Genomic DNA, 23,815 nt, shown 5'->3' with positions numbered 1-23,815 from the left:
AGCCGGGCGCCCCTGTACCAGGTTTCTGACAACAGTTTTACTGAGATAAAATCCACACACCATACAAATCACCCATTTATACGACTCAATGGTTCTTAGTATATTCACAGATATATGCGCCCATCACCATGGTCACCTGTCGAATGTTTTCTCACCTCAAAAAGAACCCCCAAGCCCTTCAGTTATCACTTCCTATATCTCCTCCCCTCCCCTCCCAGGCCTAGGCAACCAACCACTAGTCTACCTTCTGTCTTTACAGCTGTCCCTATTCTGGAGTTCCACAGTAACGGCTCAAGTAACACATGGTCTTTGTGACTGGCTTCTTTGACTTAGTGTAATGTTTCCAAGGGAAGTCTGTAGTCCCGGGGTATCCTGCCTTAGATGAGGGACCCCAAAAGGTATGGACAGCACATCATGTGAGAAATGCAGGAGGAAACGTGTTTTGAGCCGCAGGAGAGATTACAGGAAGATAAGATAGCAGTTTTCAGATACTGTCTGACACAAGAAAGAGCTCACAATGACCCCACCGAGGTCCACAGTGGAATGGGCTGGATGGCCGTCTGTGAAGGATGGCTGTCTGTGAAGGATGGCCGTCTGTGAAGGATGCCATAGGAGGAAAGCTCCCCACACTAGGTGTGAGGCTGGCCTAGGATGGCCGCTGACCCTTTCAAGACTAAAAATTCTTTGATTCTGCCAAGTTCACATTAGTTTAAGAAGAAATGGTTAAAAATGAGACTAGTCCTATATGGCTAAGTACAATTTTGTTCATTGGATTCGTCCTCAGCAGGACTGGAAATGAATACCAGCGAAGTTTTTCTCTAAGGCCCCTGTGGTTTCTGTGAGGCTTCAACAATTAACGACTCCTGGGACATCAAAGGGATCTGCCCAGCTGAAGCTTCAGGTCAGGCCCATTCTGGTACATTCCCACTTATCATTTGGTCTTAGGATCGGGGTACCTGATGCCACCTTTCCAAATATCAATTAAAAAAAAAAAACCTTCTAGTTGACTTGATAATTACTTCAAGCCAGGAACCAATTTTGCAATAATAAAACATAATTAGTTTAATATAGGAATTCAATTCAATCTGCGAACAGCATTTTTCTTTTTTTAATGGGCCATCAATATTTTACCAAATATTATCTATCCCTTTTCTATGAAAAGGTTCTTTGTTCTGCAGATGACCTTACCTAAGTCTGGCTATTTAGATAAGCACCTTCCCCACAAACCACCAGACATTTAAGAAGTACAGAGTTCAACAGCACTGTCTGATTAAGCAATACCAACTTGACATTAATGATCTTCCATTGTATTCAGTTATTTCAAGTCAACAGAGATTGCCTCAGTACAGGTCAAGGAGAGAATTAGGGCAGGGCGGATTCTCATTCTTTGATAAGATAATCTCGAAATAATCTTGAAATCTATTTTGGGAGTAACAGATGTGGTTCTAACTGGATCTTTCTCAAGTTCCTCCCGAAGCCCGGGTTGGAACTGTCCTCGTGATCCTTGGAAACAACTGGTACGGTTCCAGAGTGGAGCAGGAATCAGGAGACAGCTCTGGTTGCTTCTGTGGTGTAATTCCTTCGTGGCCAAATGAGTTTGGAGGGGGTTTCACTGTCTTTCTGGACTTCTGCTCCTTCCTCTGTAAAATGGGGGTGAAAACAGTCTTGCTTCCTTCACAAAGTTATCGTGGAGCTCAAACTTAACGGCACATGTGCAAGTCTCTGAGGGAGCAAACTCGACCGTCTTCTAGAATCCTCACCTGCATTGAACACCAGTCCTGTAAGAGGGCCTGTGAGCCTCACCTAAAGGGACAACTGTTTACACGTCACACAGTTTGCGTTCCTTCTCTAACTGGCCGCCTGAGTTCCAGCCTAGGTTTTAAATTTATTTTAAAACAAAGATTGTGTTTGGTCACATGAAACTGCCTTAAATAGGCAATCTATAATTAGCTCCAGCTGAAGCCTCAACTCCCGAAGTCACTACCGGTGTCGTCATCTCTTTTTCTTTCTTTAATAAGCCCTGCCCCTCTTTTGTCCCAGGACGGGCTTCTGGCTCACATGCCCTTCACAAAGAAAATTTCCCTGGCTGGCTGCCATGGGTTTCTCTGCCCACTTCCATTTTAAGTAATTTTTCCTCAACTGTCCCAATTTCTTCCAAAATAAAGGCACGTGCCCAAAACTGCTGGTTCATGTCTAAAGAAAACTTGACTTGACCTGTTGTAGGCTAGCGAGAGGCTTTGTGCGGTCACCTAGCCTGGGTTCACACCACCCACTGATAAGCACTGCGCAAAGCCTAGCATCTCGGACTGGTCCTCTGGGTCTCGTGAAGCAGCTACCAAAGTTTGATGTTACGTTTTCCAGTGCCTATTCCCACGCCAGATGACCCATTTCAAACCGAAGGGGCCTCGCATTCCCTTTTGGCTTTACTAGTTCTGCAAAACTGCAGCACTGCTTTTTCTGTGTGTAGCTAATACTGACAGAATTTCAACAGGAAGTGGTATGGGGGGGGGTTCATGAGGGAGGGTGTCTTCCTGTGGCCCAGTTATTTACAAAAAAGGCAGGTTCTCTAATACTTCAACCATTTGCCACAGGACTAACTTGTGTGTAAATGAATAAAATGGATCAACCCCAATTTCTCTCAAGCTGTACAATAATTTAACTTATTTAAAAGCCAAGTTGTAGAAATAGAGTCCATACTACATCCACACACCAAAAGAATGATAAAGAATTGTTTCATATCACAGAACTGAGATCGGTCAGACAGTCAAGGATTTTAGAGCCAATGTGACCCCAAGGAGCAAAGCTCCCTTTAGTTAATTAAAAAAGCTTCCCTTTAACACTCGAAAGAAAAATGATCACTTTCTCCTTTTTGCCCTTATAGATTTACTGCCCCCCCCAAAGGGATTAGCATATCAGATGCATCATGAATCACAGCTGAGGCACAAAGCACGATTGAGTAACACCTGCAGCCAGATGCCCTTGATGTGCCTGGCAGCATTTGTCAAGTGGGTAGGTTTACAAAGGAAAGGTCCACCTGGGCTCACACTTCACTGAGCCCCTAAAGCACAGACCCTCTGAGTTTAGCCATTCTATCTCTCCAGGCAACTCATCCATCAGATATGTATGGAAAAGTATCTAGGGGCACCTGGGGGGCTCATATTCTCTGGGTCCTGGGATCCAGCCCTGCGTCAGGCTCCCCACTCATTGGGGCGTCTGCTTCTCCCTCTGCCTCTCCCCCCTGGTCGTGCTCTCCCTCAAATGAATAAATAAAATCTTTTAAAAAGATACCTAGCTCACAACACTATTTTGTGTAAAACACAGAAAAAAAAAATCTTAAACTTGTCTCTAAGCCTCTTGGACTTGGCCAAAGATTCTATCTTGCACAGTGTTACTCTTTGGTCTTCTAAGCTGATCCCAAGTAGGTTAAATACTTTAGAGGTTGATCCAATATAGTGTGGGCAGGAGTTAAAATACCTGAGATACGTTCACCTGACCAACAAATGGGTTCAAATTCACTGGTGTTTTATCAGATTCTTTTCATACTTGGCTATGAGAGATTCTCTAACTGTTGTATGTACGAATGAACCAAATAAACTCAGAAGAGAAACAGGTGACTAGGTAAGTACTCAGAAGTTCTAGCCCAGGCTGGAAATCAGGTTAAGCCACCATAAATGAAATATTTGGGAAGGGTACCTGTGGCTACCAAGCCAGAGTGGGAAACACCAGGAAAGACAAAAGGGGAAGGGGTGAGCCTCTGCTTACGGTTCTTGTAAGAAAGGACAGGACTTCCCTTTCTGGCAGGCCTAGGTAGCCACTCTCTGTCCCCCCATCCCTCTTGGCCAAAGTTCAATCCAGGATAGGAGTAACAATATGCTTTCCTAGGTGTGTGACACTTTCACATTTAGGAAGAATCCCGCCCCCGCCCATTTTTTCACTTTAGATCAATGTCCCATCTTCTGGATAAGCCTGTCAATGGGGATCAACCTAAACCCCGAGAACTGTCAGTCCTCACCCACCTCCTCACAGATCTGCCTGAAACCCCAGTTCCCATTTTTTCTACTCCCACATGCCCCTGAGAGGAACCAGATCAGGGCTCACGGCTGGCATGGAAACGAGAGGGGAAGGGAGAGGTGCCGCTGGAGGATAGATGAAGTAAGTCAATGCAGGGTCGGGGGGGGGGGCATCAAGCTTAGCTTGGAGGTCGGGAGGTGACAAAAGGCGACTCCCAAGACTTGGCCTCTACTTTGGGGAAAGCCTGAGCAAAAAGGACTATTCGCCCACCAGACAGCCCCAGAGAGTGTCCACCTGTGCCTACGAAGAGCCTTTTCCCCCTACACCAAGCGCCCACAGAGGTCAAAAAGCAGCTCCACTCCCACCAGGGCACAGATGCGGTGTCCCTCCCAGCCAAAGAAGCCGTCCACCAGACCTGCCACGTTCCGAAGGGCGGCTCAAGAGGCCAGGTCGTTCAGACCTGTCACCCCGACCGCCCGGAGAAGCTGGGGCTCTAAGGGGTCCCCTCCCAGCCCGCGCGAACTGTGCGCGCCGCCTACCCGGAGCTCGCCCTCGGTGCGGTGCAATCCCAGGCGCCGAAGCCCCACCGCCAAGTCGTTGACACACAGGCCGCCGTCGCGGTTGACGTCGAGAGTTTGGAAGAGGCTCCACAGGCGCAGCCGGTGGTCCGGGCCCCCGCAGACGGCGCCGCCGCACGGGTCTACGGAAGCCGGCGACGAGGCGGACGACGACGAGGCGGCGGCGGCGGCGTCCGGCGGCGGGGAAGCCACGCAGCGGCACAACACACTGCTCACCATCGGGCGCGAGGCAGGGGCGCCGGGCGCGGGGCGGGGGCGGCTGGCCGGCTGGGAGAACGCGGAAGACACGCGGGAGTCCCCACACCACGAGCGCGGGCTGCTAGAAGCCGGCAAGCTGGCGGGAGGGGCCGCTTCCGGGAGCCCCGCCCCGCCGCCCGCCGCCTGGTTGGCCACGCCCCCAGGCGGGCCGCCGGCCAGTCACAGGCCCGGACGGCCACCCGGCTGGGGCGGGGCCTCCCCGAGGACCGCCCACACCGCCCAGGATTGCCTGGATCAATGGAGAAGGCGGGGCGATCCTTGCTCAGCCTGCGGCCGATTCAAACTGAAGGAGACAGGGATTGGCTGAGCTGGGCCGGCGAAAGGAAATCACGCCGGGATAGGCAGTTCTCTGATTAGCAAGGCGGAAGGCCCCGTGTCCAATTTCCATTGAGAAACGCTGTTTAGACTGAGGAATCGTTAAGAATGGGAGGAGCGGTCGTGTACAGAGACATCGTAGTCTCCGGTGGGAAATAGGATTTGTGTGAGGAGCAACTGTGAGCTGCGGCTGCGAAGCAGAGTTTGCCCCCGTGAGTGGAATTAAAAATTAATTAGCCAATGGCTCAAGGCCGAAAGCACTCAGGTATCCTCAGGAGGCCGGGTTTTGGTACCCTAACACCCTAAACCACCAATAAAATAGCTGAATTTAACGGCGTGAGAGTCGTAATGCTGACGATTGAAGGACAGAACGATTTTCCAATGGAAGTGAATAAAGGCAGGTGGGCGGAGCGCTCTGTAGCGACAGACACACTTTTAGACCAATGACCAGGCCAATTCCAGTAGATAGGCGTGCTCTTTAGTTGAACGACAGATCAAAAGAACCAGTGATCGACGTGATGTTTGAGCCCCGACCAACCAGGAGGGCGGGTTCCTCTGGAGAAGCTCTGGAAGGCGGGAAGAGGGTAAGTGGGCGGATCTCCGCACACCCCGGCGGAAGAGGCAGATTCAGGAAGCCATTACGCAGCTGGCTGGCAGCGGCCGGGCCGGTCGGGGCTGGGCCCTACGCACTTTGCGTAGCGAGGGGGGTTACCAAAGGCCTGGTGCTTGGCCTGGGGCAAGCCCGGCCTATCCCCTGTAGGGGGTAGGTGAGGGGAGCGGCTGGGGAAGAAGAGAAGGGAAATTGGGGCGTTTGAGGGGATTATAATTTCTTTAAAAAGGGGGGTGGGGAGAGGCCATGGCCGTCCCAGCCAAGAAGAGGAAGATGAACTTCTCTGAGCGAGAGGTGGAGATCATCGTGGAGGAGCTGGAACTGAAGAAGCACCTGCTGGTGAACCACTTCAATGCCGGGGTCCCTCTGGCTGCCAAGAGTGCGGCCTGGCACGGCATCTTGAGAAGGGTCAACGCTGTGGCCACCTGCCGCAGGGAGTTGCCTGAGGTCAAGAAGAAGTGGTCTGACCTCAAGACCGAGGTCCGTCGCAAGGTTGCCCAGGTCCGGGCAGCGGTGGAGGGTGGCGAGGCCCCAGGGCCCACTGAGGAGGATGGAGCCGGTGGGCCTGGGACAGCTGGTGGCAGTGGCGGCGGCGGCCCAGCTGTAGCCCCCGTCCTGCTCACCCCCATGCAACAGCGCATCTGCAACCTGCTGGGCGAGGCCACCATCATCAGCTTGCCCAGTACCACAGAGATTCACCCCGTGGCCCTCGGACCCACAGCCACTGCAGCTGCAGCCACGGTCACCCTGACACAGAGTGAGTGACCTCTCCCACCCAGTCTGTCGTGCATAAATGGGAAGGGCCAGCCAAGAGCTGGGGCAGCCTGGGGAAGGTTGGCTGCCAAGGGTCAAAGGTCAGATGGGAGTCTTGGAAGACCAGGAGGCCTTCCAAGAGCTCCCCATTCAGAAGTGATCCTGTTCTCTTTGGGACTTCCTCAGCACGCAGTCTGGGCTTCTGATGGGCTGGATTGCTCTCAACTGTTGTGCCACCATTCATGTCCATGACTGACGGAACTATGTGATCCTTCAAGACAGAGATCTGTCTGTATCCCCACAGGACTTATCACAGGGCCTGGCACGTAGTAGGCAGTCAGGATATATTTGTCGAATGAATAGATAGATGGGAATAATACCCAAGTAAGATGTCCATTCTGGACAAAGACATTCTGGGTTTTCAGTGAGGTGAACATTCATCAGGGACTGCTCAGAAACCTCATGGATCCTAGTGTTAAATCTATTCATTCCTTCACTCCTCAGACACTGGTGCTTATTCCTTCCACGTCAGACCCTGTGCTTGGCACTGGGATTACCAAGGTGTTTAAAATACAGGCCAGCTTTATTCTAGTAGGACAGATAAGACACACACATGAACAACTGTGCTGTCAGGAGAATCTGAGGACTCAGGAGAGGAAGGGACTTCCTGGTTGGGGTGGGGACTCTGAGCTGACGTTAGCATTGAAGGGTAGAGAAAATTGACCTTTCCCATAAGCATGGAGGCCCAAACAGCCCACCCAGAATTCTTTTCAGAGGTTCTCAGTTATGAATGACAATGGTTTGGTTGGACTTTTTAGTTCAGGGTTTGTACCAGTGACTGTTAACGGCTCATTTGTGCTGGGCTGTGACCTGTCTCAGTGATTCTCAGTGGGGCTTTGGGGAACTGGGTGTATGTGTGAGCGCCAGCCCCCTGCAGTCGTATTTTCTAAAGATATCAGGGTGGGAAAGAGGATCAAACACTGGTCTAAATCAGTTGCTGTTCTAGAACAGGAAGGACCTGTGACCTGTAGGTATTCCATTGGGCAAGGTGATCAAGGAGACGGGAGGCATTTATTGGCCACTTAAGCAACTGCCGTCCCACTCCCACCTCTTTTTCTGCTTGGCCACAAAAGAAGGAGGGAGATAGGACTAGTGTGGCTACAAACAGTTCAGGAAGAGTCTCACCCAAGATGGCTGCTGTGTGCTGGCCCTGCAGGGAGCACGTGGGCCTGCCTTGATTAGCTGGAAGCATCCCAGTGGGGTGGTTACGAGCAAGTTGGACTCTGGTGTTAGGGAGACCTGGGTTTGCTTCCTGGACCTGAATAAACAGTGTGACCTTAGACAAGTCACTGCATGTTTTTGAGCCTGTTTCCTCATCTCCAAAAATGAACATGAAATACCTGCCTCTTGGTTTCATTGTGATGATGCGACGAGCTAACAAGAGCAGGGCTGAGCACAGTGCCTGACACATACTGGGTGCTCTAAATTTTTTGCTCGTATTGTTATTAGCAGCTTTGGTTTTGCCGGATCTGGGGCCAGCCCTTTGGTTACCGAGTAGATTCTAAATGCTTTAGACTCTAGATTTATGGGGAATAGCTATAAAGCCGGAGGAGACCTGAATTCCCCCTCCACCCCATGAGGCCAGCTTCATTCTTTCTAGAAGGTGACCTGCCACTGCCTTTGCTCTTTCTTCCCCACAGTCCCCACGGAGACCACGTATCACACGCTCGAGGAGGGAGTGGTCGAGTACTGTACGGCGGAGGCCCCCCCACCCCTGCCAGCCGAGGCCCCCGTGGAGATGATGGCCCAGCACGCTGATACCTCGGTCAAACCCCAAGCGCTGAAGAGCCGCATAGCCCTGAACTCAGCCAAGCTGATCCAGGAGCAGCGGGTCACCAATCTGCACGTGAAGGAGATCGCCCAGCACCTGGAGCAGCAGAATGACCTGCTTCAGATGATCCGCCGCTCCCAGGAGGTGCAGGCCTGCGCCCAGGAGCGCCAGGCCCAGGCCATGGAGGGCACCCAGGCGGCGCTGAGCGTCCTCATCCAGGTCCTCCGGCCCATGATCAAAGATTTCCGCCGCTACCTGCAGAGCAACACGCCCAACCCCACGCCCGCCTCTGAGCCTGGACAGGTGGCCCAGAACGGGCAGCCCGACAGCATCATCCAGTGAGGGCAGGGGTGGCGCCAGCCTTCTGCTGTGATTGGCCGACACCGCTGTGGTCCTGTAAGTGGGGTCTGTGACTGGCCGTAGGCTAGGGCTGGCCATGTGGCCGGCTCTCTCTCTGCTCGACTGTTAGGGGTCCACTGTTTCTGAGAAGTGAAGGAGACTGAGAAGAACTTGTTGGGCTCCTGGGACCCGAACTGTCTTACCCCCACCACTCGAGCTGCCTTGCTAAGAGCCTGAAGATTGGTTAGGTGGGGGTTGGGCACCGGCGATACTACACGTGGTGTCATGAGCCAGGGCTTGCGACATGCCCCAGACTCTGTCTAGGACACCTGGAGGGGAGGTTCTCACCAGGGCCATTTCACAGCCGGGGTGGGGGGGGTCAGTGCTGAAATGCTCCCCCACCCCGCAGGGTCATCCTTTTGAATGAGCTAATGTCCACGGTGCTGGCGGTGGCACAGAACCGTCTTCCTCCTTTGGGAAGCAGAGTGACTGGGCCTGAGGAGGAAGCTCCACCCTTTTCTCCTTCCCGCTGTGCCTCCGTTCTCAGGGGACTCTAGTCTATCTGTGCTCTCCCCACTCTGCCCCCCGCCCCCAGCTCCGGGCCTAGTAGGGGCCCTTGTTACGGCCCCGGCTGCCTCTGCAGTACACCCAGGATGCAGCCCGCTGGGCTCAGGGATGCTGGGTGTGCTGGGGATAGCCTGGCCACCATCTGGTCTTCCGCTGCATCCCAGGGTGGCCCTTTCATGGTTTGTCCTGACAGCTTTTGACTCAGGGCAAGCATTAGGTTTTGGGTGCTGTAAATCTGAGAGAAAACAGACCAGCGTGGAAACTTGTTGCTCCCCTGCAGTGGGTCTGAGGGGACCAGGTGGCTTCTTCCAGAAGGCTTGCTTCAAGCCAGTTGTATTTATTCTGTGCGCCTACCCCTCCTGGGAAGGGACGGGCAGCCCTGGCCACACCCTTCCTCCTCTCCTCTCTACTGACTGCACGATTCTGACACTCAGTGTGGGGGAAAAAGAAAAAGAAAAAAAGGGGGGGGGCATCATGCCCTGGACTCCCTCTCCTATTATTCAGCGCCTGGTGTTCTTGCGAGACCCCCACTGACTGGCTAGGTGAATCCGAAGTCCTGATCGGCCCCGAATGTTTGAGGTGGGAGAGCCGAAGCTGACCTGAGAAGTGGGCCCTTGACCTCCGTGTTCGGGAAAGAGCCCACTGACCTCGGAGCGCCTGAAGAGGTAGAGGTCCCTGTTCCGTCCTGATGCTCTCTCGCCTTTTGTAGGGAGTTTACCCAGATGCCATTTGTCTGGTTCATTTTCAGAATCGCCCTCGATCACTGAGACCCTTGCATCTTCCCAGATCATTCCCCAGGATTGCCATTTTGCTGCCGGTGCCTTGGCTACACGTGACCAGCGGTGACAACTCGAGGCTCCAGATCTCAGCGAAACAAATCAAGGTGCTGCCCTTCTGGGCAACGTATGGTTAGAATTGCTCACTCCCCTGTTGCCATCACAGGAAGATGCCCCCGAAGCCGGTTGGGAGGTGACTGCCATGCCGCCAGCCTTTCTGTGGAGGACAGGTGCAGCGCCAGCTGGGGAGCAATGGAGAGGAATCAGGCTGGTGAAGGGGGTGGGTGACGGCAGGAAAGCTCCTCAGCGGGGCTGGAAAGCAGCAGCCCCTGGCAGCCCGGCCCCCCATGGAGCCTGATGCCCCTGGCGGGGAAGCTGTGGGCCCTTCCTGAGGCTTTGCCGCTTGGTTTGGCTTTTCTCTGGGGTTGGCAATCTGAGCCAATATTGCATCTGTCCCGGTTGGGTATAAAGAGGAGGCCTGGATCACTTAAACTGACTGCTTCTTTCCAGGTCATAATTTTAAATTAAAAATATATCACTTTTTTTACACATGTCTGTGTCTTTATTGGTTATGTACAGAAGAGCTATGGGCTGGCAGAGAGCAGGGCCTGGCCCACCACCTGTCTTTGTAAATAAAGTTTTATTGGCACACAGCCACACCCCTTCACTTACTTAAAGTCTGTGGCTGTTTTTATGCTACAGTAGCAGAGTTGAGTAATTGTGGCAGAGACCTCTGATCCACAAAGCCAAAGGTATTTACTCGGACCCTTTACAGAACAGCCTGCCTATCCCTAGCTTAGAGCAATGCTTCAGACTCTGGATGAGAATTCCCCGGGCTGTTTGGTAAACATACCCCAAACCCACCCACCTAAACCTAGAAGAGACTCCTGGAGGGAGAGCTCTAAGAATCTGCTTTGTAAGTAAACTCTCTGGGTGATTCTGATATTTCTGAAGGTTACAAACTTTGGCTTAGAGGCTGGAAGACTTAAACTCAGCTGGAATCATGGATCACGGAAGCATAGATCATGCCCCATTGAGGGCTGGTTCTCAGGAGTTGCTTCTGACAGTTGAGAAGTCCTACCCAGCAAAGATTCCCACTTAAGATTGGCCTTCATTCTGGAGGGATCCCAACCTTCCTGGACATAGTTAATACTCTCTCACATAGTAATAAGAAAAGCTAAGAATGATCAAGCTCTTGCTGTGTCTAGGCCTTATAAGCATTACCTCATTTACTGCTTGCAACAGCCCCATGAATTAGGTAATTATACTGTTCTCGGTTTGCAGATGAGGCTATTGAGGAACAGAGAGGTTAAGCAATTTGCCTAAAATCACACAGCTACCTTATTCTCTGGGGTGGCCCAGGCTCTTAACTCCTGTTCTTTTTTTTTTTTTTTTTTTTTGAAGATCTTATTTATTTATTTGAGAGAGAGAGAGAGAGCACAGCAGGGAGAGCAGCAGGCAGAGGGAGAGGGAGAAGCAGGCTTTCCGCTGAGTGGGAGCCCAATGTGGGGCTCGATCCCAGGACCCTGGGATCATGACCTCCGCCGAAAGTAGATGCCCAACTGACTGAGCCACCAGGTGCCCCTGAACTCCTTAACAATGCTGACCTCACTACCAATTAGATGTGAAGTCACCTAGAGAAAATTTGAACCTGGCCTTGAATTTCTAGGTTAAATGAGGGGGCCCTGGAGGCACTTGAAAGGGAAACACAGTGACCTCTCCAACTCTCTACAGGCTTTGGACATTCCTATTAAGAGGGAAAAGGGCGGGTTAACAGAACTGAGCCCCCTTCTCCTTGTTGGTGCTACCGAGGAACTGTCATTTATATCGGGGTGACTTTTTGAGCATCCTTCCTAAAATGCGGGATTCTACCTAAAAGAAATACTCCAAGCCACTGAAGCTTATTGCTTCAGGTAGTGAAGCCTTTCACATTTTAAACCATTTTGATGGAAATCTTTCACAAAGGGGTCCTTTGTGAACTGTTAATCTGCCCAGCTGTTTCTTACTCTATAGCGTTTGCCCAGCAGGACTGAGAGGCCAGGAAAGCCCCTGGGCTCAGGCAGTTTGGGCTTGAGCTGGGTTCCATCCTTTATCCCCTGCATCTCTTAACTTTGCTGGACCTCAGTTTTCTCAATTCTAAAGTGACAATGAGAGGGGCGCCTGGCTGACTCAGTCGGTGGAGCTTGCGACTCTTGACCTCAGGGTTGTGTGTCTTGCAAGTTGATGCTGGATGTGGGCTGGGAACTCTGCCAAGGCCAGGAGTTGGGGGGGGCACCCCACTTCTCCTTTCCATGGGCTTCTTCCATCGGCTGCTTGGGCTCCCTCACAGCATGGAGGCTGAGTTCCCAGCACGAGAAGCCGAAGTTGCCCGTCCCCTTCAAGATTGGGTTTCAATCTGACACAGCATCACTTCGTCATATTCTCTTGGTCATGCAGTCACCAGCCAGCCCAGACTCGAGGGGATGGAGGAAGAGACTCCGCCTCTTGATCGAGGTGTGGCTCTGGCAAACGGGGAGGGGAGGAACTGAGGGCGGCCATCTCTGGAATCGAGCTCACTTGCTTTTATTATGAATTGGGGTCAGGACTCCTGACCCATGAAGACAGCCTCTCCTCCACACTTCCTGCATTCCACCAGTCAGGAGGGAAGGGAGCTCCCCAAATTTTGAAACAGAACCTACTGAACCTACCTTCCGTTTCCTGTAGCTTTGAGTTCAGAGATTAGAAAGCAAAAAACCTCAGCAGAATGGGGACTAACTTTGGAGCCTTCTGCTCTGGAAATCTTTGCACATTAGAAAGGGGCCCATCTGTGCAGACCCGCTTGGAAATCTCCCTGGAAGGGACTTCCTGACCCCTGGGGACATTCCAGACAATTGGTCAGGGCTGGAGAGGGTGGCAAGGTGGTGGCTGAGAGGGACAGGCAGGGACAATCAAAGAAGACGAGCTAACCTTGGCATGGATATTTGCACAGGGCGATGTGGCTCTCAAAATGGCCTGTCTGGTAACAGGTATAGACACTGTGCTGGAATGTGCTGGTTCTCTGTCAAATTGGGGCCATCACTTTCTGTGCCTCCCCCTACCCGCCCCCCCCTTCCCTGGCTGGCTTGGGCGGCCCTTAGGGCTCAGCCTGGATATTACTTCCTCAAGAGGCCCTTCCCAGCCCCCCACGTGCCAGGGGAGGCTCTCCCCTGCTGTGCACCCCCATAGTTCCCCACAACATCCCCCTAACTCTTGTCCACATGGACTTGCTTGTTTTCCAACCAATCCCCTCCCTGGGAGCCACGTGGTTTCTGCAGCCTTGTCTATCATGTTGCTGACTCTAGCCCAGTTCTAAGAGGGACCCCCTCACGCTCCAGTTGCCCAAGCTGGAAGCCCAGGTGACATCCTTGTTTCCTCTCTCTGCCTCACCCCTGCATCCTCCAGCTGTTAAGGCTCCCGATATCCCTCAAATCTATCCACCTCTCTCTCACCTGGGTTACCCACAGCAGCCCCCTTGCCGGCCTCCCTGCCTCCAGGCCCTTCTGAGTAGGGTCTTCAGAAGCAGATCTAACGGAGCCACTCCCTGTTCTATCTCTTCAGTGACCTCCCTCAAACCTCAGGATGACCTGTAAGCTCCTGAACGTGACCTACAAGGACCTTTCACGGTCCGATGCTGCCTCCCATCTTGTACTTCATTCCAGCCACAATGGAAGTTTACTTCCTTATCATTTGATTATATCTCAATAAACTGCAAGGAAAAAAAGTTTACTTCCTTAAAAATGTCAGGCTGGGGCACCTGGTTTGGTCAGTTAAATGTCTGGTTCTTGATTTCAGCTCAGGTCACGATCTCAGGGTCCTGGGATGGAGCCCCGTGGCGGTGGGCTCTGCGCTCAGTGGGGAGTCTGCTTGTCTCTCTCTTCCTCTGCCCTTCCCCCTGCTCACGCGGGCATGTGCCCGTGCTCTCTCTCTTTCTCGCTCTTAAATAAATCTTAAGAAAAAAAAAATGTCAGGGACACCTGGGTGGCTCAGTCAGTTAAGCGTCTGCTTTCGGCTCAGGTCATGATCTCGGGGTCCTGGGATCGAGCCCCGCCGCAGGGAGCCTTTTTCTCCCTCTCCCTCTCTCTGCCGCCCCCCCCCCCGTTTGTACTCTCTCTCTCTTTCAAATAAATAAGTCAGGGTCTTTCTACACTCCGAACCTTTATGTTTGCTCTTCCTCATTCAGAACAATCTTCTTCCTCATCACTTTCCTAACTTCTATTCATCCTTCACATTCGGCTTGGGCGTCACTTCCTCCAGGGAGTCTTCTTGGGTCACGCGGTGTGCTTCCTTTCTCCCGTGTTTATCACACGGTACTGCAATAGCATGCTTAAATGTCTGGGTCCTGCTTTAGGAGAGCTTCTCAACCTCAGCACGATTATTTTTTTGGACTGGCGCATTCCTTGTGGGGGGCTGGCCTATGTGTTGGAGGGTGTTTGCAGCATGCTGGGCTGTATGTGCGAGATGCCAGTAGCACATCTCAGCCAGTGATGACGACCGGAACAGTATCCAGTGCCCCCCACCCTGTAAGAACTACTGTCCTATAGCAACAACGCCAGTCTTACTCGTACTTTTCAAGCACATGGCACAGCCCCTTGATGGGTATTTGATACCCTTTTTATTGCCGTGTACGATGTTTTGCATTTCTCTCATTTGACAGATAAAGAGACTGAAGCAAGACTCACCTGATGGCATGTAATTTGTAAGCAGCAGAGCTGGGAGATCACCCCAGATGTGCCTGGCTACACAGCCTCCTCTTTGTGAGTCAGCCTCCCGTGAGCGCGTGAGCGTGAATCAGCCTGCCAGAGCGGCGACCTGGACCCGGGACCTGGGACAGGTACATCAGGAGCTCCGCCCTGAGAGGCCCTGCCTCACCTGAGGGCTGTGACCTTGGGCAGGTCGCATCACCCCACCGGGCTGTGAGGCTTCCTGTCCTGCACAGCCCCTGCCTCTGGCGGGTAATGAGAGGATTCAGTGACAGAAATGAAGTGGACGAACCATGTCAGGGCAGCGCACGGGTGACAGGAGCTGCAGGGCCCCGCCCAGAGCCTGGCTTGCGGTGGGTAAAGGATATAAAGAAATGAGGAGGCAGGAAGGGGGCCACCTGAGGACCCCTCACTCCGTGTTCTCCAAGATTCTGCTAATCCTGAGCTCACAAATTCCTGCCTACAGACGCTCAGATAGGAGTCCCTTGGCTCAGATAACGCATCCTGTGCAGAGGGTTGGCTGGCTGGAGGCTGAACTCGGCTTCAGGCAAGCCTGACAGTCAGGAATGTGGGCCCATCGTGCCAGAGATTTCCTTTTTACAAAAACAGCCAGAAATCTGGGCTTTTATGTGAAATCTCCCAGTTTAAACATATTGACTACTAAATATTTGTAAACCCTGTGCAAGCCAAACAAAACCCACCTGTGGGCTAGAGTCAGCCCATAGAAATCGGCTTGTGAGCTCTGTACTTAACCCTTTGGGGGCCAGCTTGTACCCCTTGGGAGGAGCTGGAGGAAGGCAGGTGGAGGCAGAGGTCGGTAAGCAGGAGGCCTGGGTGCCAGATCCCTGTTTCTCTCGCACCTCCGTCTCCCCATATATGATGGGGTTGCCAGTCCTAGCTGGAATGGTCCCGGGGTGAACACCCCTCCTGGGCACCCCTCCTTTGCCCAGGCTGACTCACGGGGAGGATCTGGGTTGGGCTCTTTGCTGGAAGCTGAGTCAGTCTTGATTTGAGGTGATGATATTCACATGCCACCCACCTGTCAAGAACCAGCACAGGGGCACCTGGGTGGCTCAGTTAAGTGTCTGCCTTCGGCTCAGGTCATGATTCCAGGATCCTGGGATTGAGCCCCACATTGGGCTCCTAGCTTAGCAGGGAGCCTGCTTCTTCCTCTGCCTGCCCCTCCCCCTGCTTGTGCTCTCCCTCTCTGTCAAATAAATAACTAAAATCTAAAAAAACAAACAACAACAACAACAACAAAAAAACCACACATGGGGACTGGCCATTGAAGGGGACCACCGCCGAGGCTGGCCTCCAAGAGGGTCCTGTCCAGATGGGAGGTTGGACCAAAAGACATCCATGATCTCTCCTGGCTGTTTTTAGTGCCTGTTCAGCACCCAGGGCTCCTCCTGGCTGGGCACTCTGGTTTTGTTCTGACGAACCATCCCTCTTCCACCTTGAGTTCGGGCAATACGAGGGAGGGATTCCCAATTCTGGCTTCAGTGGGAAGGCTGTGGCCCAGGTCTGGTCCATGAGAGGAGTGCGTCCCTCTGTCCACAGTGATTGGTTAAGGGTGAGCATGTGACCCAACTGGACCTATGAGAGCCTGCGCTGGGGAGGTCACCCCATGGAGACAGCCTACGTATTAATGAAACCAACGCCAGGAAGGCTAAGCAGCGGATGGAGAAAGAGTTCAGCTGGGGTTTCAGAACTTCGATCCAGCAGTTCCTGAAACTCTATCTATCCTCGGGATCCAGGTGCAGCACCTCCAATCTCCAGTTTTGCTTCCCTCACTTTAAGTAGGCGTTTGTCAGGCGCAGCTGAGTCCTCAGGGTCCCACCCTAAGGGTCCACGATTTACATCAGGTCAAAATACCTTCAGAGCATCTGCCTAGACTGTAGATGTTTCTCAAGTTGTAACCCGAGGACCTTTAGCTGGAGGATCATTAGCTGTTAATGCAGGTTTCCGAGCCCCCTTCCCGACCAACTGAAACAGATCCCGGAGTTGGCCGGGAGTGGGGCGGATGAGAAGTCTTAAAAAGCGCGGGGCTGTTTCTAAGTCTCGAGTTTGAGAACACGCCGACCTCTGCGCTTGGTTTCCGCTCTCCCCGCTGCGGGGTTGAACCACGTGATCCCGCCAGTCTGGCCGCCGCTGATTGGATGAAGAGGGGATACCTGGTCCAAACTGAGCCAATCAGCTTGCTTTCCTCCCAGTTTGGAATTGGGATTTAGGGACCCGCTCAGGCTTTGTGGCTGTTTGACCCTCCCTCCACCTCCCACCCCAAGAAATAGAAAAGGTTGCTCAGCAGAGGGAGAGGAAAGAGGGAACAAGTGAGAAGAGGCAGGGCCGAGAGTCCGACGTAAGTGACCAAGGCTCCATACTGTTCCTCATCCTGATCCCTGCCCGGCGAGTCCCCCTTGCCCATCGCCTGCGGGGCCCCTGTGTTTTTATAGCCCCTTCCACACTCTGCGGTGGGTAACTAACTCCGGGTGATGTCTGTTACTTGTAGTCAAGAGACCCTTACCTGAGAATTCGCTCTCTTCTCAAGGTCTTGGTTTCCTTATCTGTAAAATGACCAACATTTTGTGATTCAGGACGCCCTCTCTCCATATGCAGCAGGTCCTCACCGAAGAGGCCCCGCTTAAACGACTCCTTCCTTCAGGAAAGTTCTTGATAAGGTGGGGTAGAGGTGGCAGAAGGATTTTGCTATAGCAGTGCCTTTCAAGCTCTGGTGTGCATTGAAATGATCTGGAGGAAAAAAAAAGATCTGGAATCTGTCTAAAATGCAGATTCCTGGACACCCCCCCCCAATTATCTTTTTGTCTGTTTTACAGATTTTTTGAGGTATAACTGACATACCATGAACTCCATATATTTATCAATTTTAAAAGTTTAATTAATTAATTAATTTTACTTTTAATTTTTTTAGTAATCTCTACACCCAATGTGGAACTCGAATTCAGGACCCCGAGATCAAGAGTCACAATTCTCTTCCCACTGAGCCAGCCAGGCGCCCCTACCAATTTGATAAGTAGGTATGTGTATCTATGAAACCATCACTGTCATTAAGACGATGAGAATTGCCATGAAAATCCCCATCACCACGAAGTTTCTTGGTGCCTTTTTATAATCATTCCTTTTTCCCTGCTCCCTCCCACCACTTCCCCAAGCAACCACTGGTCTGCTTCCTGTCACTACAGATAGTGTGCGTATTCCAGAATTTTACCTAAATGAAATCATGCAGCAGGTACTCTTCCTTTGTCTGGCTTTTTTCACTCAGCCTAATTATTTTGACATGCAGCCACGTTGCCCTGTTTATCCATAGCTCAGTCTTTTATTGCTGACTAGAATATACCATAATTTTTTTTAAAGATTTTATTTATTAATTTGACAGAGAGAGACAGCAAGCAAGAGAAGGAACATAAGCAGGGGGAGTGGGAGAGGAAGAAGCAGGCTCCTAGCAGAGGAGCCCGATGTGGGACTCGATCCCAGAACGCCGGGATCACGCCCTGAGCCAAAGGCAGACGCTTAACGACTAAGCCACCCAGGCGCCCTAGGATATACCATAATTGATCTATCTAATCACACACTAGTGGGCATTTTAGTTGTTTCCAGTATTCAACTATCACAAATAAAGCTGCCGTGAACCCTTGTGTACAAGTCTTTGTAGATACAAATGCTTTCCTTCCCTTGGATAAATACCTAGGAGTGGAATGGCTGGATCATATGGTTGGTGTATGCTTCATGTTTTAAGAAGCTGCCAAACTGTTATTCAAAGTGAATGCCTCATTTTACATTCCCACCAACAGTGTCTGACAGTTTCCAGACTGTCATTCTTGCCAACATTTGGTGGCGTTTTAATTTTAACCATTCTTTTTTTTTTTTTTTAAGATTTTATTTATTTATTTGACAGTCAGAGACAGCCAGCGAGAGAGGGAACACAAGCAGGGGGAGTGGGAGAGGAAGAAGCAGGCTCCTACCGATGAAGCCTGATGTGGGGCTCGATCCCAGAACACTGGGATCACGCCCTGAGCCAAAGGCAGACACTTAACGACTGCGCCACCCAGGCGCCCCTAATTTTAACCATTCTAGTAGGTGTGAAGTGGTATCTCATTGTGGTCTTTATTTGCATTTCTCTAAGACCAATGGTGTGGTTACTTGCTGTCTGTAGATCTTCTTTGATGGGGTGTCTATTCCATTTAAATAGTCTTCTTATTAGTAAGTGTTTAGAATTCTTTATGTATCCAGATACAAACCCTTTGCTAGCTCTATTTTTGCAAGTATTTTCTCCCACTCTGTGCATGCATTTTCATTTTTGTAACAAATGCCATAGGTTATTTTGAAACACATGAAGTCTGAGAACTTCTCTGCAATGACAGACAGTGCAAATTCAAACAGTAAGGACATTCAAACAGTAACGAGAGGGGCTGGACTATCCAACTGGCAAAAAATAAAAAAGCTCTCAGGCATTACTGGTGGCGGACAATGGAGAACACTTTTCATGCTCTGTTACAAAGAGTGGAAATTGGTGCAAAATCCTAGGAGGACTATTTGCTGATCATTCATCAAAATCTTTAAATGCAGGTTTCTTTGACTTGGCAAGTTCAGTTCTAGAAATTTTTCCTGGAAAAAATAAACAATCAAAAGCAGTAAGTAGTCCCAGGATCTTCCGTCGGGGGATTGTGCTGACAGGTGGGGCTACAGACATGCCTGGCTGGTCAACGCAGTATCTTCGTACTGTGCCCCCACGTGCTCAGAGTCCTTTTGCTGTCAAGCCTGGGTGGGAGGTCAGTGAGACTGGAATTTGACCCAAGCCCGGCAGGGTGGCCAGAGGAAAGTGCAGGGCAGGTCTCACTTGATTGCATCAGGAGCCTGGCGTGGCCTTGGAAGCTCCAGGATTCAGGTTCTAACCAACCACCACCAGCGCAAACTGGGAAACAGGGACATCTGATTGACACAGCTACTTGGGGCCTAAGAAGAGACAGCCCTTTGCTCTCCAAGCACCAATAGTTTCCCTGGGACTGGGGGAAGTGGGGCCTTGGCTGAGGCTGGATCAGGACATCTGGAGCTGGCTGTGAGAAGGAAGCTGCGGGCCTGGAGATCTGGGTTCTAGATTAGTCCCTGTCCTACTGTGCCGCTTAGGCGGGGCCAGCCTGTTCCCCTTCCTAGGCCCCAGTCTCCTCAAATGGACAGTGAGGAAGTGGATCAGATAGTCTCCTCTGCCCCTCCAGCAAGGAGTGAAAGCATGGGTGCTGGAACCAGCCAGACCTGAGTTCCACTTCTGTCTCCAACACTTTCTGTGACTTGGCATGTTGATTAGCCTCTTTGAACCTCAGTTTCTATCTCAACTTAAAGCCCTGCAACAGCTTTGCATTGTGCTTTGGAAAAAGGCCCTCAGGATCTGCCCCTTCCCACCTCTCAGCTCCAGTTCCCACCACTCTCCCCCTCGTTTGTCACACTGGAGCCCCCAAATTCCTCCTGACCCCAGGGCCTTTACACACACTGCTGCCTCTGCCTTGCATGTCTTTGGCCTCTCTCCCTAGCTAGGTCCTATTCCTTTATCACAGCTCAGATGCCACTTCCTCAAGGAAGCCTTCCCTGACCCCAGACACAGTCACTCCTGCTGCTTATCCCTTTCATAGCGCAACTCTGGTCATTAAACAATTATGTCTGCATGATTATGCATTTGTCTGATGTCTGTCTCCCAGAGGCATCGTGAGCTCCCTGAGAGCAGAAACGAGACAGTCTTGTCCCTTGCGCAGGCCTGGCATACGGTAGGCACCCCTGTAATTTTGTTGAACATGTAATGCTGACAGCAAACTTCATCCATTCTAAGACATGTTTCCCCCCACATTTAAACATCTCTGAAGTCAGAATATATTTTACAACTGCAGGGACAAGGTAGCAACCATGACATATTCGTCAATACCTATGCCTGTGCATTGAACCTTGCTACTTGGAAGGACATCCCGAGACGAGAATAGCATACTCTGAAGAAAATCGGTGTCGCCCATGCTCTTAATGACACAGGCCAATAATGTCTGGAACAACACAGACCTCAACGACTCTGAAGGAAAAGGTGATGCAGAAAAGTCAGACTCTAGCTTCACTAAATTATTTTCATCATATATATGCACAATATTGATATATGATTTCAAAAGAAGTCTAAGTTTAAAAGAGCACTATCAATAAATATAAAATGAAAATTTTTTGTAAAAGATTTTATTTATTCATTCAACAGAGAGAGAGACAGCCAGCAAGAGAGGGAATACAGGCAGGGGGAGTGGGAGAGGAAGAGGCAGGCTCCCCGCGGAGGAGCCTGATGTGGGGCTCGATCCCAGAATGCTGGGATCACGCCCTGAGCCAAAGGCAGATGCCCAACGACTGAGCCACCCAGGCGCCCCAAAATGAAATTTCTAAATGATAAATGCTGCGTCATATTTTACTTGTTAGTGTTTTTTTCTTTTATCACGGCATAGAAATCAATGCTGAACCTTTCTACCGAAGCCGTCTCAGATTTAATTCAATACTGCGCGCTCCTACCTTAATGGGATTGTGGGGCAATTCCAGCGAGAGACCAGAGGAGGGCGCAGTGCTCTGGGCGGCCACTGGGGGCGCTCTGCTCCCAGGCGCCTTCCCAGCCCGAAGTTTGAGGAATCTGGGCTCGGAGAAGCCGGGCGGTGTGTGTTGCTATCCATGTGTCCTATAGGTGGCGCTAGAGAACCACAGTCAGGCGCAGCCCAGAGAGTTCTAGGCTGGAGGGAGGCCTCAGAAGTGTCTGGTCCTGGCAAGGAATAGGCTCTCTTGCTACCCCGGGGAGAGGACATAGCCAGTTCTACCAGCGCATCTACCCCAGAGGAAGCTCTGGGTGTGGAGAGAACTTAGGAACTAACAGAAATTGGAGACCCTGCTTTGCCTGGGCAAGTGTGTGATTTTATTTCCCCTTCCCTTTCTGGCCTCAGTCTCCTCCACCCCACCCATGCAGTTAGGGTGTGAGAGCCTGCCAGACCTGAGCCCAGACAGTAAAGGTCGGTGGTGGCTGAAAGGCTGCCACTGGCTTACCTGCCAAAGCCCTGGGACAGCCCTCACCTTGTCTGACCTTGCCACCTCCCCCTGAGGTCATGATGTTTCCCTTCTCCTGGGATTGGGGGAAAAGATTCAGTGACTTTTCCAAGACTACAGAACTGCGAGTGGTTGGAGCCAGGAATGAAAGCTAGATCTCTCGCTGCTTCGACCATGTCGTCTGTGAAAGAAGGGCATGCAGAGCAAGGTGGGAGTGAGTTTCCCACCAAAGAAAAGAGCTCAGAGAAGTTCTTTGGCAAGATGATGGATCAATCATACATGCCTAATTTGTCTCCCTACTAAAACCACAATAAAGAGATTTTTAAAAAATTCTCAGAAGGGACACAGAAAGCACAAACTATAAAAGAACTTGATAAATTAGACTCTATCAAAATGTAAAACTTGCTCTTGAAATGTCATCATGAAGAGAATGAACAGGCAAGATACACACTGGGAGAAAACTATTTGCAATATGTATCTCTGACAAAGGACTTGTATCCAGAATAGACAAACAACGTTTACAACTCAAGAATAAGACAAACAGCTCAACTTAAAAATGGGCAAAATACTCGAACAGCTGCTTCACAAAAGAAGATACATGAATGGCCAGTAAGCATATAAGAAGATGCGTAACCTCATTAGTCATAAGGGAAGTACAAATTGAAACCACAGTGGGACACCTCCATATGCCCACTTGATTGTCCACACTTAAAAAGACCCATAATTCCAAGTGTTGGTGAGGGTCTGGAACAACCGGGACTCTCGTGTCCTGCTGGTAGAAATGTAGAATGGAACACCACTGTATTTTACTTATTTTTAAAAAAAATTTTAAAGATTTTATTTATTTATGAGAGAGAGAGAGAGAGAAAGAGCACAAGCAGGGGAGGCGGGAGGGGCAGAGGGAGAAGCAGGCTCCCCACTGAGCGGGGAGCCCAACGAGAGGATCCCAGGACCCTGGGATCATGACCTGAGCCGAACGTAGACGCTTAACCAGCTGAGCCACCCAGGCGCCCTGGAACAGCACTTTAGAAAACAAATTTGCAGTTCTTATAAAATTAAACCTACGCTTCCTACACACCCAGAGAATCCACTCTTAGGTGTTTACCCAAAAAGAATGAAAACATATGTCTTCCCAAAGACTTGTTCAGGAATGTTCCTAGCAGCCTCATTCACAACAGGCAGAAACTAAATATATTCAGTGAGTTGGGTAAAAAATGTACAAATCTAGGGCACCTGGCTGTTTCAGTCGTAAGAGTGCGTGACTCTTGATCTTGGGGTTGTGAGTTCGAGCCGCATGTTGGGTGTAGAGATGACTTAAATAAATAAGTAAACTTAAAAAAAAAAATGAAGTGTACAAATTTGAAGCGTGATTCGTGATTTCACCCGGAACTGCAGCATTACTTCCACGATGGACCATGGACCGCAGAGGAGAGGAAGTGGGGGGAGGGGTGATGCAGGAGGGACTAAGTCTTTCATCCTAACAGGCGGTCAGTAGGCAAGCGGAGGGGAGACAGGGAGACAGGGTAGGTAGTAGAAAATGGGTTAAATTAATGTATCAAAAGATAGCCATATGTGCTTGTGACCTAGAAATAGGAGATGTGTAAGTGCTGGGAAAAAGATCAGCTGAGAGAGTCCACAGTGGTTGCTTTTGGGGAGACAGGAAACCGCTGTGTCTTCTTATCCCCCTCAGCACACGCTGATTTGGCTTTCTGCGCACACGCTGTGTCTCATTGAGGCTCATGCCCATTTATGCCCATTTTAACATCTTTAAAATCAAGACGCATCTTCTCACAGCCAATGGGGCTCCTGGCAACTATAATCGGAGGTGGTTTTTCCTGATGGTGCCTAAGAAATGGTGCGCGTTACAAACGGGGGGTGTCTTGGGTTCACTGAAGCATGGCGTTATTTTCATTTTCATTCATTCGTTTATTTACTTATGTACGTATTTTTAGGTAATTTCTACACCCAACAGGGGGCTCAAACTCACGACCCCAGGA

At 50.8% G+C, this 23,815-nt stretch overlaps 2 protein-coding genes across 5 annotated transcripts in view; one reads left to right on the top strand and one right to left on the bottom strand.

Annotated features, from left to right (window-relative positions):
* The window catches only part of SLC25A25 (solute carrier family 25 member 25), a 33,140-nt gene extending 28,206 nt beyond the window's left edge, over positions 1-4,934 (bottom strand). The window contains exon 1 of the mRNA XM_040631959.1: positions 4,551-4,934. Within this exon, the coding sequence (XP_040487893.1) occupies positions 4,551-4,808 (258 nt within the window). The 5' untranslated portion in view covers positions 4,809-4,934. The remainder of the gene's footprint in view (positions 1-4,550) is intronic.
* A 650-nt stretch (positions 4,935-5,584) lies between these two features.
* NAIF1 (nuclear apoptosis inducing factor 1) lies at positions 5,585-10,583 on the top strand. 4 transcript variants are annotated; one of them, XR_005835257.1, is made up of 3 exons: positions 5,585-6,529; positions 8,226-8,752; positions 10,011-10,583. XR_005835257.1 is itself a non-coding variant. In XM_040631957.1 (2 exons), exons 1-2 carry the CDS (start codon positions 6,019-6,021, stop codon positions 8,696-8,698), a joined length of 984 nt encoding a protein of 327 aa, XP_040487891.1. In that variant the 5' UTR covers positions 5,585-6,018; the 3' UTR covers positions 8,699-10,583. The 4 variants fall into 4 exon arrangements, 1 of the variants encoding a protein (XP_040487891.1); XR_005835258.1 differs by having other exon boundaries at positions 8,226-9,927; positions 10,049-10,583; XR_005835256.1 differs by having other exon boundaries at positions 8,226-9,927.
* The last annotated feature ends 13,232 nt before the right edge of the window (positions 10,584-23,815 follow it).

Source organism: Ursus maritimus, unplaced genomic scaffold (assembly GCF_017311325.1).
Source record: "Ursus maritimus isolate PB19 unplaced genomic scaffold, ASM1731132v1 scaffold_17, whole genome shotgun sequence".
Lineage (NCBI taxonomy): Eukaryota > Metazoa > Chordata > Mammalia > Carnivora > Ursidae > Ursus > Ursus maritimus.
This window is presented reverse-complemented; position numbering and strand designations above follow the sequence as displayed.